Source organism: Dipodomys ordii, unplaced genomic scaffold (genome assembly GCF_000151885.1).
Source record: "Dipodomys ordii isolate 6190 unplaced genomic scaffold, Dord_2.0 Scaffold47, whole genome shotgun sequence".
Lineage (NCBI taxonomy): Eukaryota > Metazoa > Chordata > Mammalia > Rodentia > Heteromyidae > Dipodomys > Dipodomys ordii.
The window spans coordinates 3,557,260-3,578,111 of NW_012267263.1; the positions used below are offsets into that span (position 1 = coordinate 3,557,260).

The 20,852-nt window shown below is 42.8% G+C and overlaps 1 protein-coding gene across 1 annotated transcript in view; it reads right to left on the reverse strand.

Moving 5' to 3' along the window:
• The window catches only part of Fam178b (family with sequence similarity 178, member B), a 91,270-nt gene extending 84,772 nt beyond the window's left edge, over positions 1-6,498 (reverse strand). The window contains exons 1-4 of the mRNA XM_013019729.1: positions 6,152-6,498; positions 5,547-5,563; positions 4,612-4,654; positions 1,359-1,466 (exon numbers count right to left, since the gene is read on the reverse strand). Of these exons, the coding sequence (XP_012875183.1) occupies positions 1,359-1,466; positions 4,612-4,654; positions 5,547-5,563; positions 6,152-6,390 (407 nt within the window). The 5' untranslated portion in view covers positions 6,391-6,498. The remainder of the gene's footprint in view (positions 1-1,358; positions 1,467-4,611; positions 4,655-5,546; positions 5,564-6,151) is intronic.
• Between the last annotated feature and the right edge of the window lie 14,354 nt (positions 6,499-20,852).

The window sequence follows — 20,852 nt, forward strand, 5'->3', positions numbered from 1 at the left end:
TCTGTGCTCCTCACTGGCAATAAACACTCCTAGCCTGTTGACGATCAGGTCCAACCTATTCCTTTTCATTCTCCTCCATTTTCCTAACAATTAGGTCATGATATTGGAGCCCTCATGAACATGATTATTGCCATTATACAAAATCCAGAGAGGTCTCTAGGCCTTTTGGTCTCATGAAGGCACAAGGTATTGGCTGTCTTCAACCTGAAAAGGGACCAATGCAGAACCCAATCATTCTGTCATTGTGATCTTGGGCTTCCATTCTCCAGAACTGCAAGAAATAGACCTCTCCCCTCTCTCTCTCTCCTATTACTCTCTCTCTCTCTCCTATTCTTTTCTTGTACTGGGGCCTCATGCTCTCACTTGGCTGTTTGGCTCAAAGCTGGCACTCTAAAGTCTCAGAGTCAGCTTGCCTATTAAGTCTGGCTCTGTGTCCCTACCTGTTTACAAAAATCTGTTAAGTTTCTATTTCCTCAATGCTGTATTGTTTTCCCAGTGTGAGGTAAAAATTTCTGCTCCAGTTGCAACAGTCTTGTTACACTTCTTCTCAGAATGTGACTCTCTCCTCAATTCCTGTAACCCACATAACACCTTTGCAACACCTTCTCGGAACTGACTCTACCCCCCAAATTCCTATGGTCCACATAATGTGACCCATGTGACTGCCCCCTAAAATTTTGTTTAAATTCTGCCCACACCTGTCCACATCTGCTGCCTCCATTCCTGCTTGGAGCAGCCTAGCAGGTTTGTCTCCCAATAAAGCCTTGAGCTTATATTGGTTTCCCACCTCTCATTACTTATATCTACCATTTAAGCCACACTTCCACTTCTGAGAAATGGACTACTGCTGTTCATAAGCCATCTAGTCCACAGGACTCTGTCATAGTAGTCCCAAAAGACTAAGACGGAAAACAGTGTACCCTACAGGCAATCTGATTGTGGTCCCCAGCATTTCTGAGACCCTTGGTACAGATGAATCTAGATCTTCCTCCAACCAGTTACTTATTAAATCAGTGTCAATGGAACTTTAACCCAGATGACAGCCATATTTCCTCCCCCATACATGGGGTAAATTTTTTTTTTAACTCCTATGGCCAAGACTTCCCTTCACAAGACAAGTTTTCAATATGACTATAGTTTTGTGTAGAGCTATTTCCTCAAGAGATCTGGGTCTACAAACTTGGACAGATAATCTCTATGTCATCAAAATCTAGACAATACCCAGATGCCTAGCAGGTGACTGGGTATTTCTTGAATCAATAAGTAAATATGACTGTAAGAGGAGGAAAGAGTTTTAGAACTCCTAAGTGGTACACAGCTGACTGAACTCTGAACAAGAAAAAGGCCACACAATTTACCTCTGCTCAGGCATGAGAAGTACTTCACTGTTCTCTGAATCTGAGGAATCAGGATCAGGATGATCGTGCAGAAGCAGCTTCTCCCACTTCTGCTCCAGGGCCTGTTCCCTGTGGAAGACAAGAGCCGGAATCAGGGAGCACCAAGTTGCAGAGATTCCCATGAACAAGGCCGGCCTAATAAGAAAAAGCTGTGTTCCCCAGTCTCTCTGAGCCAGGACTCTTAGGTTTAAACTTCTGGGGGACACTGCACTCTCCAGATGGACTAAACTGTTGAGAGCCCTGCAGGGAGTCCCTCTGCATGATAAGCTTGACTATCTAGCTGGAACATCTCTGGAGGCTGTTTACAGAATCTGGCCTTTGCATCCTGCCCCAAACAAAGACCCCGTAGCTGCTGTGGACCACCTTTTCACATTGCCCTAAGCAAACATCCTGCAGCTGCTCCGGCCAATGAAAAAGCTTCCTTATTCTAAGCATATAAATACCCCTGTGTGAAAAATAAAATTTGGCAGCTTGATCAGAATCCTTGTCTTGCTGTCCTTCTTCATGTCTCTTGTCCCTTCATTCCTTCTCGCTTAGGTTCATTGCCCTCGTTGAAGTCCTGCGGGTCGGGACACTAAACCATCCCATGGTCATCTCTGTCCTTTACCCAACAGACTACTGAGAGGATCTTGTGGGCTCTCCAGTCCCTATTTGGCCACTGAGGAGCAGGTATTCACCAAAGCTGTGTTCACAGGCCCTCAGTTCTGAAATATACTATCTTCAGTCCAGGCCTCTTGCACTCAGATCCTATCAGGTACCAATTGGATGATTTTTTTTTTTTCAATTCAAAGTGAACCAGTCTGTCTAATTCTGCATTCTTCTACTCCACACAGCCTTGCATTTCAATAACTCAGGGTATCAGACAAAAAGGAGCTCTACTATCCTCCTCAAAAGGGCCTCCCAGGTATGAGCTCCACCCCAAGCTCTACCTCACCCCCTAGGCCTACCTCATCTTGTCCCACTCATTCTCTAAAGGCAAGCTTTTTAAATGTGGGAAGATACATCTCTGACTGCAAAAAATTCTTCCATGATTTGACCTGTTTCTGTGGGACCACTCACTATCCAGCCCTCCTGCCACATCTGGGCTGAATTTCCTGACCCTTTTAACTTACTCTTTAGCACCTACAAGTTCTGTCCCACCTAGAAACAGCTTGACCTGTCCTATCTGCCTTTATTTGGTAGTAAACTTCCATCTCAAAACAAAAAACCTTTTTATCAAGCCAGGCTCCAGGATAATGACACCTCTGAAGATTCTTTTTTGATCTCTTGCCTAAGTGAGGTAGCACTTCTGGGCCCTTCTATAGCAACTTTACAACATGGAAAATTTCAGCTAGACTCATTTTGTTAAATTTCTAGGTAAGCTGGATAGCATCATCAGCATCAGAAACTCCAATACTCCAGACCAGCACCCAGTATAGTGTGCTACAAACTGAATGTCTGTGCTGCCTCCAAATTTATGCGCTAAAACTCTAACTCCAAGTACAGATATTTTGGGAATAAGTAAGTATCACAGTGGGGGTTCTGATCTTGTAAGACTATTGTCCTGATAGAAAAAGACACAAAAGATCTGCATTCTCTATCATATGAGCTCATAGCAAGAAGGTGGCTAGACCCTTGATCCTGGACTTCAACACCCCCCAGAACAGTGAGAAATACACATCTTGGTTAAGCTCCCAGTCTCTGGCTATTGTTTAATTGCAGCCCAAGCTGATGTAGACAGCAAAAACTTCTCAATACTAGGCATACTGATGGTAAGACAGTTGCCCACAAACATTTACTTTCCTACCACATTATCAAACACTTAGTTTATAGCACAGTGCTAGGCATTGGGGAAATAATGAAGACACAGTCACTTTCCTGACTTATAATCTAATTTCAGATAAAGAAAGTTAAGTAACAAAAGCCTCAGAATATGAAAATCTAGAAGCAGATATAAAGGAAGAGATGAACTGACTCTGAGAGGTCAGAGGGCCAGAAAGAACAAAGGCAGAGTTAAAAAGTAATTGGGGGCTGGGAAGGTGGCTCAGTGGTAGAGCGCTTGCCTTGCATGCATGAGGCACTGGGTTGGATTCCTCAGTACCACATAAGCAGAAAAAGCCAGAAGTGGCACTGTGGCTAGAGTGAGCTGAAGAGCTGAGGGACAGTGCCCAGGCCCAGAGTTCAGGCCCCATGGCCGGCAAAAAAAAAAAAAAAGTAATTGTTCTATACATATATCTAACACCCTCCTGTGGGCAAGAATTCAGGACTGGGAGCTCTGGGGAAAAAATACAGTATAAGGAGGCACTAATCCTCACAGCCAGAGGAGGTAAATTAACTTCTGCAAATGTAACCTATAAGCACTGAGCAAACTTGATACTACAAAACAACAAAAGGAGAGGGGACCAAGGGGCACCAGGTCATGTGAGCAATCTGCTCACATGCCATCAAAGAGCAGGCCAACAAACATGACCCCAACACGAGCAGCTGTTCTCAGCTACCTCACAGCATGAGGAGTCTGCAGTAGACAGCAGGAGTCTGGCATTTCTACCCAGAAGGGTCCCTCCATGCAAGCCAACCTTCAAGCATTCATTCAGATTAAGCACAATAGGTGCTGGTGTCTGATACCATCTGCAACTCACTAAAGGATTGCCAGTGCCAACCAATGTGATTTCTGCCTTCAGAAACTGCTGAGGGGGAAGATAATAAGAAGTTAGTTCAGAAACTGATTTCTCCAGAAACAGATTTCTCTGAGATAGGGTTTTACCAAGAGACCAGAGATAAGGCAAGTGTGAACAGACACAGTGCAACTGCAGTCAGATATGCTTCAATGACAGGGAAGGAGAAAGTAGCAGAAGTATAGAAATGTCTAACTGCCCAGAGTAACTTCTAGGCTACACAGTCAGACTATGTATCTTAGCATTCAATTGTTTGCTTTTCCTCTTTCCTATCTAACAGAACACCCTCAAAGTGGTATGAAATGGGTAGAATGGAGCCAAATGAGGGAAAGGACCTAGAAAGAAAGTTGGTAGTGGATATCCAGCAACTCTCTGCTTAGTAATGTCACCCTTGGATCTGGAAACCATTCCATGTGCTCATTTGTAAGTAGAGCACACAAGATGAGCAATGACTGAATGGAGAATGTTGTTTCACTCAGATAGGAATTTCCTCTGAGTCCTAAAATTGCTCCCAACTTCACAGAAATAAACCCTCATGGTGGACCTTCTTTCACACTCACCTCTTTTCTTGCAGTAAGTAATCTAAGCTGTTGACATAGTGCTCTGAGTGCCCAGAAGTGTCCTGGAAACACAGGACGTGGGAATGGGGAAAAAAGAAAGACAAAGATACAGATTTAGATTCAATCTAACTTAAATCCTTAATTTATACTGTTTATTTTTATGGATAGATAAATCATTCACATGATTAAAAAAATAAAAGCCAGGTGCCAGTGGCTCACACCTGTAATCCTAGCTACTGAGGAGACAGATCTGAAAATCACAGTTCAAAGCCAGACCAGGCAGGAACATCCATGATACTCTTAGCTCCAATTAACCACCAAAAACTGGAAGTGGAGCTCTGGCTCAAAGTGGTGGAGTACTAGCCTTAAGCACAAAAACTCAACAATAGTGCCCAGACCCTAAGTCCAAGCACTATGACTGACAAACAAAACAAAATGCATGACGTTATTCCTTCACCTTCACCCCAGCTTCCAAATTCCCTTCCCACAGGTGACCTCCTTGTGTTTTTACAAGGAATATTTTGTACATAGACAGCAAGCAATAGTATATTATCTATGATCCCTCTAATTTAAGCAGTATATTCTATCCTGCACTCTGGTCTTTTCAATAAAAAATGTATCTTGAGGATCATTCTGTATCAATATGAAGTGGAAGGGGAGGGAGGAAGGGAGGGAGAGAGAGGAGAAGGGATGGAGGGAAGGAAAGAGAGGAGAGAGAGGGAGGAGAGAGAAGAGAAGCTGAGTAACATTTTCTGGAGATTTTTCTGTATGACAGGAATATAGTTTATTTCCCTAGTTGTGATCATCATGAGCTAATGCAAACAATTAAGGCCTTATGCTTTATGTATTCCCTTACGTCTTATATATAAGTCGTCTCCATTTAGGAACCCTAATTACTGGACCAGAATCAGCCTGAGTCACATCAGGCCCAGAACCTGACCCTCCCCTTGCTCTAGGGTCATAATCCCAACTTCAGCTATGAAAGCCTTGAGAAGCACCATTGACTTTGGTTACCACCACTGGCTACCCAGTTAGCAGGAGTCAGGAATAGAAACAAGGAGAGAGATTCAGCTGGGCTTTGGGTCCAGGTTTCTAGCCTCTAGGGTGTAAGAGCTGGAGAGGGGTATGGCAGACAGCTGAGCAGGATGGTCAGCTAGCTAAAGAAAGGATAGATGGGGAGCTGGGAAGGTGGCTCAGTGGTAGAGCTCTTGCCTTGCATGCATGAGGCCCTGGGTTCAATTCCCAAGCACCACATAAGCAAAAAGAAAAAAAAGCCGGAAGTGGTGCTGTGGCTCAAGTGGTAGAGCACTAGCCTTGAGCTGAAGAGCTGAGGGACAGCGCCCAGGCCCAGAGTTCAGGCCCCACAACCGGACCCAAAAAAAAAAAAAGAAAAAAAAAAAGAAAGGATAGATGGGGCATAGCTGAGGATCTGGGAGGCCCAAAAGGGGCATCCTTGGAATAACTGAGAAGGGGTGACTGAAGAAGGGTAGCCAAGAAGAGAGGCTGATATAACTGTTGGCTTACCAAAGCATGGCTGTGCTTTTCTAGGGCCCCAGCCTGTTGGCTTGGGCTTGCCATGTTCCAGAACAGGTCCTCCAGTGAGGTCATACCCTGCTTTGAGTCCAAGTCCAAGGGCTTCTGCTCCAACTTCTTGGGCGGTCTCCTCCGGCCCTGAGGGCCTGCTGCACCCACCCGCTGTGTCTGTAGTGCCTTTGGGTTTAGGAACTCTACAGGTGGTGGGCTCCAGTCAGTAGGGAATATGTCCCCAGCCATCTGCATCTTGGGCTTCTTTGGTGATTTGGGAGTTGGAACAGAGGTGGGACTACAGAGTTGCTGGGCAGGGCAGAGGAGCCCCTGGTCTGGGGGATGGTCCAATAAGGTGCTCTTCAGGTCTGGAAAGAAGATGCACAAAGGAGTTGCTGCCTAGGCCCCTGTGGATGTGACAGAGCAAATGTGGTGTCACTGTGCACCCACCACCATCCCAAGCCACACTGGATGAGCAGAGGGGCAACTGGGGATTGCCAAAAGAAATCTCCCAACCAGGGGATTTTTTAGTCTCTCTTGACCCTGCCCTCATTAGTGATTGACCTGTACAGGTGAAGAACACTTACCTTTTCTCTGTGGAAGAGGTGGTGGAGTCTTCTGGGGTGTGGACATCTGCAAACCATAGGATGCTCTGTCCTGGAAAGAACTTCCTGTCAGGACTGGTGAACCTCTAGAAGAAAGCTAAAGGCTTTGTATCCCTTTGTTCCTCAGAAAAAGAGCGAGTGGGCTGCTGGTACCCAGGGGAAATTGTTTCTCCAGGTCCATTATAAAAAGTGAATATCATGCATCCACAAAGGTCAAGTGGCTGAGGTAGAGACATTACCCGACTCCCATTTTAAGACATGATGGAAAAATGGAATGACACTGACTTTTCTTGTTGTTGTTGTTATTATTGGTCATGGGGCTTAAATTCAGGGTCTGGGCACTGTCCCTGAGCTCATTTGGCTCAAGGCTAACATTCTACCATTTTGAATCACAATGCCACTTCTGGTTTTTTAGTGGTTTATTGGAGATAATAGTTCCAAAGACTTTCCTGCCCTGGCTGACTTTGAACTGTGATCCTTAGCTCTGTCTCCTGAATAGCTAGGATTACAGGTTTTAGCCATTGATGCCTGGTGACACTGTCATTTTTTAAAAACCTCTATAGAACTAAAACCAGCACAGCTCAATAGCACAGCTCTGCTTTAAGATGGTGTCACTTGACAGTACTTGGCTATCATGACCAACTCCCAAGTCAGAGGCAGCCATTGGTACTGCATGCTAGTGCTAAAAGTGGTGATATAAACTTTGTTCTCATGGTTTTATTTACTTATTTAACTTATTTTTGTGGTGCTCGCTATGGAACCCAGGGCCTCATGATCATTTGCTTTAGCACTCAGCAATATGCCAGCCCTTGATTGTATACTTTGACCTATCTTGTGGCTTCTTTACATACTCATTCAGGGTTTGCCTTGGTTTCACTCACCCTAGACTTTTCTCAGGGCTGGGTTAAGCATTCTGCAAAGTAGGTCTCAAATGTATTTAAAGGCAAATACCTGGGGCTAGAGAATACAGATAGAACAAAAGGTAAAGACACCAAAAAGCTAGAAAAGGAAGAGACTAGGGAAGGGACACAGGGGGTCATAAAGGATATTACCCCATATAATATCTTTCCACATGAACTAGACAATCTAGAAGACCACAATGCATGCCAAGGGCTAGGCACATGTTAAGGAAAGACTGAGAAGACCTTAAGCTTTCACCTTTGGCTGATGGTGCTACATAATCAGGAATATAGTGATACTCAAAAAAAGGCTAAGGAAGAATTGCATTAGATCTGGCTATATGTTGAAGGAATGTTTCAACACAAACCCAATCTGCAAGAACTAGAAGACCTACCTATTTTCCTATTTTCTTTTCCCCCTTCCTTCCTTCCTTCCTTCCTTCCTTCCTTCCTTCCTTCCTTCCTTCCTTCCTTCCTTCCTTCCTTCCTTCTTTCCTTCCTTCCTTTCCTTCCTTCCTTCCTTTTTCCTTCCTTCCTTCCTTCCTTTCTTCCTTTCCTTCCTTCCTTCCTTCCTTCCTTCTTTCCTTCCTTCCTTCCTTCTTTCTTTCTTTCCTTCCTTCCTTCCTTTTTCCTTCCTTCCTTCCTTCCTTTCTTCCTTTCCTTCCTTTCTTCTTTCCTTCCTTCCCTCCTTCCTTCCTTCCTTGTTCCCTTGCTCTCCCCCTTTTCCCCAACCAATTTGTCCCCTCTTCTCCCCCTTCATACCCTCTTCTCCTCCTTTATCTCCTTTATTCCTTTCTTTTTCCTGGTACTAAGAATTGAACCAAAAGCCTCACATATGTTAGGTAAGTGCTATTCCACTTGACACACATTCCAAACCCTTTTTTCTATATTTGCTTTTGAAATAGGGGCTTGCTAACTTTGCATGGGCTGGTCTTGAATTCACATTTGCCTCTCAAAGTTTTATTTTGACTCTAGATGTTTAAAGAAATTCTATCAAATCACCAGTTGACTACAAAGCTAAGAGAACAGAGGCAAGTGACTATAATCAATAGACTCTATATAAAAATAGTTTAAAAACTCATTTAAATAACTATAACCTACAGTAAGTAGCAATAATAAATCCTAAGGAGAAACAAGAATATGATTTCCAGAGTTATTGCATTATAATATTCAAAATATCCAATTTTAAACACGACATTAAACACTTGCAAATAAAAGTGAGAGGGTAATAATTGGAGAGGAGATAAATTGACAAATCATGACTACATCTATTGAACAAAACCCTAAATCAATTGTCTTAAATATCTTCGAAGAATTAAAGGAATCTATAACAAAGAATAGAAACTAGAAGCATACTGCATCACCAAGTAGAAGATATTAATAAAGAGTACAACTAAGATGAAAAACTCAGTAGAAAGTCTCAGTACCAGATCTGAGCAGGCAGGTGAAAGAATCTGTTAATTTTTAGGTAGATTAGATTATCCTGTCTGATGAATAAGATTAAAAAGAAAAAAAGAATAATGGAAGAACAGAGCCACAGTATCCAGTACACAAACAAGTTTTTGTTTTATTTTTTTTCCCTGCCAGCACTGGGGCACCTAGGCATTATCCCTGAGCTTTACTTGCTCAAGGCTGGTGCTCTATCACTTGAGTCACAGCTCCATTTCTGGCTTTTTGCTGGTTAACTGATGATGAATCTCATGAACTTTCCTGTCTCAGCTGGCTTTGAACAGCCATCCTCAGATCTCAGCCTCCTGAGTAGCTAGCATTATAGGTGTGAGCCATCAGCACCTGGCAATCATATTAACATATACATAATTACAGTCCCAGAAGGAAAGAGAGATAAGGAAGCCAAATGAAATAAAGTCAGAGACTTTCTGGTATTTGATGGAAATATTAACTTATAGTTTGAGGAAGCTCAATGAACAATAAGCGGTATAAACTCTAGGAGTCCACAACTAAATGTATCATAATAAAACTGTGAATAGATAAAGATAGGAGAATCTTTTTAATACATTTTTATTGTAAAAATACTGTACAGAGGGGCTACAGTTACATGAGCAAGGTAATGAGTACATTTCCTACCAAGCATTGTTACCTCCTCTTTTGTTTTTCCCTTACCATCCCTTCCCTCTCACCTCTACAACTACACTCCCTCCTACCCCCCACCCCTCTCAAGACAAAGAATCTTAAAAGCAGGAAGCTCAAAATGATTATCACATACAAGGAATACTTAAAAAGATTAATAGTTGCCAGGCATGCACTTGTGGCTCACACCTGTAATCCTAGCTACTCAGGAGGCTGGAAAGTCTATGAGACTCATCTCCAATTAACCACCAGAAAGAAGCAGAGCTGTGGCTCAAGTGGTAGAACACTAGCTTTGAGCAAAAAAGCTCAGGGACAGCATCTAGGCCCTAAGTTCAAACCCCAGGATGGCTCAAAAGATAAAAGTCAAATTCTCATTAGATAGGAAGGAGGGCACAAGGAAATGAGGTGAAATACTCAGAGTGTTAATCACCTAAGTATATAATACTCAACAAAAACATCCTATAATAAAGGCAGATAAATTAAAGACATTCTTAGGTAAACAAAAACTAAAGAAGTTTGCTGCTAGGAAATATGTGTTATATTAAATATACTAACATAAACCCTCAGGATGATATGAAAGGATAATAGCGAATAACTTGAATTCATATGAAAAAATAGAGTACAAATAAAGATAACTACATATATAAATATAAGAAGCATACATACATTTTTGGTAATTTTTTCTCTTATTTTATTTAAAAGATAATTGCAAGCAAAGGAAGGAGTGACAATGTTCAAGAAGACTTGTACTCATTACCTGACTTAAGAAATGGTAACCCCTCTGTACAACACCTTAATAATAACAATAAAATTATAATAATAAAAAAGATTATTGCATAATGCAAGCTCAAACCTGTTTTACAATTTATATGACAACAATAGCACAAAGGAAGCAGTGGGAACAGAGAAACACAGAAAGGAAGTTTTTTATTTTGCTGAAATTTAGTTGTTTTGTGTGTGTGTGTGTGTGTGTGTGTGTGAGTGTGTGTGTATCTAGAGTATCTTTGCCCAAGCTAAAAATTAGTGAAACCTCAACTCACCTAATAAAAATGTTGAATGTGGTGGCATATACCTGTGGGAAGTGTAGATAGGAAGATTGTGATCCAGGCCAACCTGGGTAAAAGGCAGGACTCTATTTAAAAAGTAATGAAAGCCAAAAGGGCTAGAGGCATGACTTTCTCCTAGTGGTAGAGCACCTGCCTAGAAAGTATAAGGCCCAGGGTTCCAACCCAGTACCACACACACACACACACACACACACACACACACACACACACACACACGAGGAGAAAATGAGGTGCTCAAAACAGTACACACCAAATAATCAGTTAAACATGAAAAAAGCACTTATGGAACAACAGAAAAGATACAAACATTTTTTTTCAAAAGCAAAATGGCAGAAGTCTTTCATTATCAGAAATTACTTTAAATGCAAATGGACTAAATTCTCCACAATCAAAAGATAGATTGGCAAACATAATTTAAAGCTATGATCCAATTATAATATGCCAATAAGAGACTCACTTTGAATCCAAAGATTAAAAATAGATTGAAAATGAAAGGATGGAAACAGATATTACTTTCAAATAGTAACCAAAAGATAGTTTTGGTAGTTATATAGTATCAGACAAAACACTCTTTAAGTAAAAAAAAACTACTGTAAAAGACAAAGAAAGATATATATTGATATAAGGATCAGTCATCAAGAAACTATAACAGAGATGTTGTTCAAAAGATAGAAAATTTCAGTTAGATAGCAGGAGTACGTTCAAGAGATTATATAACATGCTGACTATGGTTAGGATGTATGGTATTTTTTATTTGTTTATTATTTTTGCTGGATTTAGGGATGAATCTGGGTGCTGTCCCTGAGCTTTTGTGCTTAAGGCTAGCACTTGAGCTGCAGCTTCACTTCTGGATTTTTGGTAGTTAACTGGAGATAAGAGTCTCACAGAATATCCTGGCTAGGCTGGCTTCGAAACATGCTTCTCATAGCTCAGCCTCCTGAGTTGCTAGTATTACAAGTGTGAGCCACTGGTGCCCTGCTGTATTCTTGAAAATTGCTATGAATAGATATTAAGTGAGAATACTTAATATGTTCACTGGCTTGATTTAGTCATTCCACAGTGTAAATATATTAAAAATATATTTTAAAATGACGTTGTATATGATAAATTTACACAATTCTTAGTTTAAAGAAGTTATATCAATTAGCTGTCTATTTCTAAAGAACAAAGTTCTAAAGTACACATGAAACAAGCTGACAAACTATAAAATAATAGTGCTTTCAATAATGAAATGAAAGCATTTATCTATGTGGAAGGCTCTGGGTTCCATCCTTAGCATAACAAAAGAAGGGAAAAAAGGAAAAACAAAACAAAACTAGTAGAAGCTCAAAAGGAGACAGGGAACTGGGTTTAGTGGTAGAGACCTATAATCCCAGTACTTGGGAGGCTGAGGTTAGGAAGATAGCAAGTTTGAGGCCAGCCTGGCCTACATAATGAGAATTTGGCTCTACATTAACGAACCATTTAAAAGAAAATATCTAGCCGGGCACTGGTGGCTCACACCTGTAATCCTAGCTACTCAGGAGGCTGAGATCTGAGAATCACAATTCAAAGCCAGCCCAGGTACGAAAGTCCGTGAGACTCTTAACTACAATAAACCACGGAAGTAGCGCTGTGGCTCAAGTGATAGAGCGCTCACCTTGAGCTAAAGAGCACAGGGACAGCACCCAAGCCCAGAATTCAAGCCCCACGACCCACAAAAGAAAAAAAAAAAGACAATCTTGCAACAGAAGATTACACATTGTTCTCAAATACACATGGAATATTCTTTAGGAGCAATCATGTTAGGTCACAAAGCAAATCTCAATAAATGTACAAAGACACATCCAAGAGAACTGACAAACAAATGTTCATATAAGATCTTGAATAGTAATATCCACAATTTCATTATTATAATAACCAAAAGGAGCCAGGTGGTTCACACCTGTAATCTTAGCTGCTCAAGAGGTTGATATATGAGGATCATGGTTCTAAGCCAACCCCAGCAGGAAAGTCCATGAGACTCTTATCTCCAATTAATTACTCAGAAAAAGCTGGGGGTGGGCTCAAGTAGTAGAGTGCCAGCTTTGAGCAAAAGAAGCTCAGAGACAGGGCTGGGAAGGTGGCTCAGTGGTAGAGCGCTTGCCTTGCATGCCTGAGGCCCTGGGTTCGATTCCTCAGCACCACATAAGCAAACAGAAAAAAGCTGGAAGTGGCGCTGTGGCTCAAGTGGTAGAGAGCTAGCCTTGAGCTGAAGAGCTGAGGGACAGCGCCCAGGCCCAGAGTTCAGGCCCCATGACCGGACCCCCCCCCCCCAAAAAAAAAAGAAGCTCGGAGACAGAGCCTAGGCCCAGAGATTCAAGCCTAGGAATGATAAATAAATAAGTAAATAAATAAATAACCAAAAGGTGGAAAGAGCCCAAATGCCCATTGTTAATAGGGTAAACACAGTATTATCTCTATAATGCAATTGTGTTCAAAAAGGAACATAAAGGAATGAAATACTGATACATATTACAACACTGAGGAACTTGTGAAAGAACCCAGGCATAAAAGACTACATACTACATGGTTCCACTTAAGAAACATGCAAATCCATTAGTAATATCTAGGGTTAGGCAACAGGAAAGAAACTGAGGTGACAGCTATGGGATGCAAGTGATAAAATGTTCTCAAATTGTAATGCAAGTAGCACAATTCTATGGGTTGTTCATATTAGGGGTGAGAGTATAAGAGCTATATGGCTCAACAAAATTACCCAGAAAAAGTAAACACAGAGTCAAATTTAGTGTGGTGACATACCCATAGTCATTCTACAATGTAGATATATTTGAAAATGGCATGCTGTATGTGATAAATATATGTAATTCTTACTTAGTTAAAGGAAGTTATATCAATTATATCAGTTATATTGGCAGTATAACTGCTTGAACACAACAGTTCGATGCCAGCCTGAGTAATGGATATTCCATGTCAAAAATAAAATAAGTAAATAAATATATAAATAAAAATAGCATATATAAAGAAACTAAAATTAAAGAAGTAGGGTTTTCCAAAAAGACAACACATCAATGGGAAGCTAAGAAAGAGTTTATCTTCTGAGCCAGAGGAAAGAAGGCATCAAAAAAGCAAAGAATAATAGCAGGGGAAAGGATGAAGAGGGAGAGTGACAGAGGTGGGAAGCTGGGTCAAGGTACACGGTTTGCATGTATGGACATGTCACAAGGAACCCCTCTGGTGTAACTAACATATGCAAATTTAAAAATAATAACGAGGGGCTGGGAAGGTGGCTCAGTGGTAGAGCGCTTACCTTGCATGCATGAGGCCCTAGGTTCGATTCCTCAGCACCACATAAGCAGAAAAAAGTGGGAAATGGTGCTGTGGTTCAAGTGGTAGAGTGCTAGCCTTGAGCTGAAGAGCTGAGGGACAGCACCCAGGCTCAGAGTTCAGGCCCCATGACTGACAATAATAATGATGATGATGATGATGACAAAGAGTTTGGCTCAAGTGGTAGAGCACCAGCCTTGAGTGAAAAAAGTTTTTTTTTTCAATACTAAAACCTTCCAGAAAAGTTTCATGTGAGTTATGACACCTTTTGAGGACTTATAGATGACAGAGAGAACTAAAGTCTTGAAAAATCTTAAAACACCAAGCAAATCTGAAACATCTGCCAAAGACAAAACTACCAACGAGAGCCAGCAAATGCTTCCGTGTGAAGTCTACAGAGATGGTAAAACCAAGAATGAAAAGAAACTTCTGATGCACCCATGAAACCGATTCTATGTAGCAAAAGCTGGGTAAGTAGAGGAGGAGTGGGAGGGAAGAACATTTCTCCTTTTTAGATTGGTTTCTTTTCTGAGCACAAGTGCTCTCTGTGCTCCAACCCCGGCCCCCCCTGCCCCCAACAATTGTAGTACTAAGTTTAGGCAACATAATACCAGCCTTTGTTCCCTCCACTGTGGAGAAGATGACGGATTCTGCTGTTTCAGTTTTGGTTGCTCCTCAACATCACCAGGCCCAGCACTGTCTGGCTTTGCAAGTTCAGCAGTTCACTGCTTGGAGGAGTAGGGGAGGAAATCTTAAAAGTGGATCAGAGGAGAAAATGTGTCACAGCTGACTGGAAAGAAAAAAGGATACAATTTCTCATTCTCTCTTCATCCTCATGAGGATGCTTTGTGCATCTTTACCACACTAATGAGCTGGTTCTCTTTCTGAGTCATTTAAGGGCACAGATGTCTCTGTGCCCCAGCACCCAGGGCCCAACCTAGAAAGTATTTTCAGGAAATGAGGGGATTGAGGCCATTTGCACATTAATATGCAATGTGCCAAACACTAGGGCTGGGTGCAAATCAAGTTAACTTGAAATTAATACTGCTCAAAACCTGAGGGCATGGCTCAAGCGATAGAGTGTCTGCCTAACAAACTTAAGGCCCTGAATTCAAACCCCAGTATTACAAACAAAAAATACAGTTCAACTGTTACAAAGTGAACCCATCTGGGTAATCATCTAGCTAAAGGGAAAAAAACTGGCACATTCTTAGCACCTCAAAGCCGACTTGTAGGTCTGGAATGTAGCTTAGTGGCAAAGCGCTTGTCTAGCAAGTGCAAGTCCTGGGTTTGATCACCAGTACCAAAAAAGAAAAAAGACCAAAAAAGGCTGTCTTCATCTCCCTTCCACTCAATACTCCTACCTACTGCACAAAGTTAAGACCTCAACACCATACATTGTTTTCCTATTTTAAAAATATTACATACTTGCTTACTAAGTTTAAGGCCCTGAGTTCAATCCCAGTACTGGGGTGGGGGGGGAGAAAAAAAACCTATATAAATGGAATCACACAATATAAATTCTTTTGTGTCTGACTTCTTTTGTGCCTGCTTACAAACTGGAACTCTCCTGCATTTTATCTCACTTGGTGAGCTGGCTTTCAAAGCACTTGACTACTGAAGCTGCAGGGTATCAGAATCCCAGACAGCAGACCAAGCTGTCTATGCCAAGTTAAACAGGTGAGCAGATCTCTGACCTGGAGGAAGTGAGAAAGTGAGTGAGAATCTCCTGGAAACCTAGGGGCAAGTTTATCTTCTGCATGTTTTCAGAGAAGACCTGAACTGGCCTTCAGGACTGCTAGATTTAACCCCTATTCCTACTCTCTTACCCTAGCTGACCTTAGCTTCTTCTAGAATTAGATGCTTTAAGCATTCATTTCTTAGCCTGCAGCTAAGACTGCTTGATGGTATATACAGAAGTAGAGACTTTTTGAAGCCACATCTTTCTTCTTTTGGAAGTGAATTCCTAGGCTCCCAGGGAAGACACACCACCAGTGGGCTGACTTTTACTTTTTTATTTTTTGTGGGTGACTTTGGGGATATTTTTATGGTAAATGTTTTATGGTCTTCAAATTTTCAGTTTGATGTGGTAGAAGTCCTGATTATCACCACAGATTTTTGAAAAAGAAAAAAATCAGCTGTGGTGTTGGTTGAGTAATTGCAGGCTTCAGAGTTAGAGACTCAAGAAGAAAAGATGACTTGCTATCAGATTGTGTTCTACTGTACTTGAATTCTTCCTCCTGTCCCTCCTCCTATCAGACTGTATTCTACTGTACTTGAGCTCCTCCTCCTCCATCTCCTTCTTCTTTTTGCCAGTCCTGGGGCTTGAACTCAGGGTCTGGGCATTGTCCCTGAGCTTCTTTTGCTCAAGGCTAGCACTCTACCACTTGAGCCATAGCACCACTTCCAGTTTTTTCTGTTTATATGGTATGGAGGAATCGAACCCAGGGCTTCATGCCTACTAGGCAAGCACTCTACCACTAAGCCACATTCCCAGCCCTGATTTCTTCTTTTTTGAATATGCTTATATAAGGAATGTGAGGGAAAGGACTCGTGAAAACCTAGAAGCACAGATATCTGTATGAAGAATCTGACTCTGTGGGTCAGAGAAGCGAAGAAACAACTGGCAGATAAGACTCCTTTCCAGGTAAAATCAGAATGTCACATAACCTCTGGATGATTAGCACCTTACAGTGAAATACGTTGGAGGCAGGCAAGCCTAGTCCATATGCTTCTGAAGCAGCCAGTCTGAATATATCAGTTAGGTCAGTGTGGGAGTACCCTGGGTCTATTCCATGGTAGAACCCTCCCACTGCTTTTCGTTTTTCCAAAACAATACCTCAACCTTGTTTTACCAGCACTCAGCACAGTGCCTGACATGTAAGAGATGCTAAATAGGAGTTTAATGAGCAGAAATATGTTGAACAAGCTTAGGTAAGTTGTTCTCTTGATCCCCAAGACAACATTTTCATCTCCTAAGTTTTGTGTTCTGGATAAAGGTTCTATGCTGCTACTTAGTGAATTACTGGTTTTTCTAGATAACCAGGACCCTCTACCCCACGGGCTTGCCAAATGTGCTTTTGTAGTGTTATCTAGCTTAGGCTGACCTCAAGCTTGCAGTCCTTTTGTCTCAGCTTCTCAAGTGCTAGAAGTACTGGCATGTACCACCTGGCTTGACTCTTCTTTGGTCAAAGCTGAGATGCTGATGATCTTAATGGTGGTGAACTGTGTGCCTAAGACTGACAAAAAGCTGCCAGGTGACAGTGATAGGAAAAACATCATTAATCGTGGGACCCAATCCAAGCTCAGAACAGTAATAAACATGTATCCCAGAGTAAAAGAAGAAAAAAAAGATGGTAATTTGGGTTAGTCAATGTGCTCCATGGGGTGTATGCTAGGTGTCAGGACCAGAGCACAGGAGGAGACAGAAATCCTGTATAGTCAAACAGAGATAAAAAATAACATTAAAGCCGGGCGCTGGTGGCTCACGCCTGTAATCCTAGCTACTCAGGAGGCTGAGATCTGAGGATCGAGGTTCAAAGCCAGCCTGGGCAGGAGAGACCTTGAGACTCCTATCTCCAATAAACCACCAGAAAACCGGAAGTGGCGCTGTAGCTCAAGTGGTAGAGCGCTCGCCTTGAGCTGAAGAGCTGAGGGACAGCGCCCAGGCCCAGAGTTCAAGCCCCACGACCGACAAAAAAAAAATAAAAAATAAATAACATTAAAATTGACTTTGGGCTGGGCACCAGTGGTTCATACCTGTAATCCTAGCTACTCAGGAGGCTAAAATGTGAGGATTACAGTTCAAAGCCAGCCTAGGGAGGAAAGTCCTTGAGATTCTTTTCTCAACCACCAAAAAGTCAGAAGTAGAGCTGTTACTCAGCAAAAAAAATTAAGGCACGGTGTCTTGGTCCTGAGTTCAAGCCCCAGCACACATGTGCGCGCATGTGCACGTGCACACACCTACCCACCCACACCTGACCTCTTTTGTCCATGTCTTTCTCTGTCCTTCCCTCTCCAATGTAGCCCAATTGTGGCTCCCTCTGCCTGGTTAATGTCTCTCCATATCATGCAAGACCACAACCCTTACTATATAGCTGCCTTCTCCAAGCCTCTGACTCTCCATCACTGTGCCACAGTGCAGTTTCAACATGTCACTTCACCTTTTTGCTCTATTTTCTCGGCTAGAAAAAAAAATGAAACAATCTGTTTTGAAGTGTATCTTATAGGGTCAAATAATTACAAAATCCAAAATGCACTGAGCCTTGATGTCAAAAGAGCCAAGATTAATTCACAATATAATAGCTGCCCTGTTTCTGTGAATACAGATGCCTTATTCCTAACACCATGTTTTGTATCTGTTCCTTTAAACAAGTATTTAATAGCTGAGGAATGCTTCTGAGGGCAGTGGCTCTGGTCAGGTAGAACTCGATTGAAATTTGAAAGATGAAAAGATAGGAGTTCTACTCTCAAAGAAAAACAGTCTCCAGTGTCATAAACCCTACACCAAACAGAGCAGGGATAGAAACAAAAACTCTGGAAAGAAAAACAACAGCTAGGTGCCAGTAGTTCATGCGTATAATCCTTGGTACTCAGAAGGCTGAGATCTGAGAATCTTGGTTTGAAGCCAGGCTAGGCATCTCTCCAATTAATCGGCGCGGGGGGAGGTGGGGGGACAGAAGTGGAACTGTGGTTCAAGTGATAGAGCCTTAAATGAAAATGCTAAAGGACAGTGCCCAGGCTCTGAGTTCAAGCTCAGGACTAGCAAGATGGCTAGAGAGGGAGAGGGCTAGAAAGAGAAAGAGGGAGAACTAACCTTTATGTCCTTGAGAACATTAAGAAATAAAAATAAAACAGACCACGTCCATCAAAATATAAACCACTTCTCAAATTACCTTGGTGTCAGTTCTACAACAAGCCTGGTCTTGGTGGATGGCAAGAAGGGCTCAGCTCTCTTGGTATGGGGTACCCCTGTGCCCAGAATACTGCCTGGCTCAGAGAAAACCACCCTCTTCATCCCCACTTTGGACGAAGGAATCCATGGACACCTAAAACAAGACTCAGGCAGTTGTAGTGTTGATACAGACCAGGCTTGAGGCAGACATGTGCCCACCACAGGCCTCGAGGGGTTCCTCAGCTCAGGTTTTCTCACCTGTAATGCTGAGCTGTGGTCCCAGGCTGCCCCTGGAAGCGCAGGGGGCAGGAGGGTCAAGAAGGACAGCCCCAAGACCCCCCCCCCTCCAACCCTTGAGGAGGGGGCAGTGGCTGAGGACAAGAAGGTGGTGCAGACTGCCCAGATGGGGGGCACAGGACAGCAGAGAGGAGGGTTTCTCTCTCCCAGGCTGCTAGGCCCCACGAGTCCCCAACGTTGCACCTAGTGGCCAGGGCACGGAGTCCAGTTCCTACACGCGCACTGACGCAGCGTCGTCTCATGCTGCGTCTGCGTGCAGCGACGCGCCCGCCACGCTGCAAGGCGCACTAGCGGCCCCTGGAGGCCTGGCCTACAGTACAGAGCTTAGTTTCCCGACGGCCCCTTCCCCACCCCCCATCTATGAGGATCACGTCATTTAAATACTCACCTAGGACAACGACTTCATTTCACAGATAAAGACCACTTTTGACAAGGGCATGAAGACAGAGATTCAGTGGTTTAGCTATTCCGATCTTGACAAATTTAAGATCCTACATTCATGCATATGAGAGCATCTGTTTGAACACCTCCCGGGGACTAACACTGGCCACATTTTGCTTTGAGAACAGATCTCTCCTGAGTATGTGTGCAGGAGCCACCACTGTATGCATGAGGTTTAGGGGATGTTGGCCCTTGATTCACTCCACAAATTCTAGTTGAGCCTGGGCACTGTAACTAACATTGAACTAAGCCATTTAAACAAATTATTTCACTTGAGCTTCAGCCAGCTCTATAATGAATGAAAATCTGTGCCCTACACTTCTGAGTAGCTGGTGTGTTTAATTAGACATTGTGAATAGCTAATGAAGGATCTGCCTAGGTGGTTCTTCAGGTAAAAGGACAGCTGAACTGAGCTGAGGTTTGCCAGGTTGTGGTTGGGAATATAGCAAAGCCAGTCCCCTGAGGAAGCCCCTCTTTGGAGCCAGGATAGGAGTGTTGAGAAGGAAACACCCTAGTGTGTTGTTGGCATCCTCCCAAATACTGCTTGGTTTTCACTTCTTTTGATGAATTGTTCTAGCAGTCCAGACAAGTTAATTATCTGATTTCTGTAAGGTCTGCACAGGGACACTTCCCTACCTCTTGGCTAAGTTTCTGCCCAGTATCTGTTACCTAGGTAACTGGCAGACTTGGAAGCAGTCACCTTCCCCCTCCTGCTAGGTCACATCCTGGGCCACTTCTGGTCACTCACCTCCCATCTGACCTTAGGAGGGTCCCAGACCCTGAGGTCATTTCCAGATCCAGTGTGGCCACACCTTTCTCCCCACCTGGCCATACCTCTTCCTGTCCCTGGCCTAGGTAAGTCCTGGCCTAGGGGTGGTTCACCCCCCTTTTCCTTTTCAGCCGTGCTTCTCCACAATGCTTGACAGGGGCAGCAGTTCGGTAAATAAACTTCTTTTCCTGCCTGAATAGCACGTGTTCTCTTCATCGGCTACCTAATGAAACCTACCTATTATACCTTACAATTTCCAGTGTCATGAGGTAAATTTGAGACGTTGACAGTGTCTTCTTGGTACTCCTTATGTTCTTTGGAGAACTCCTGCCATTTAAAATGTTTAGGCAG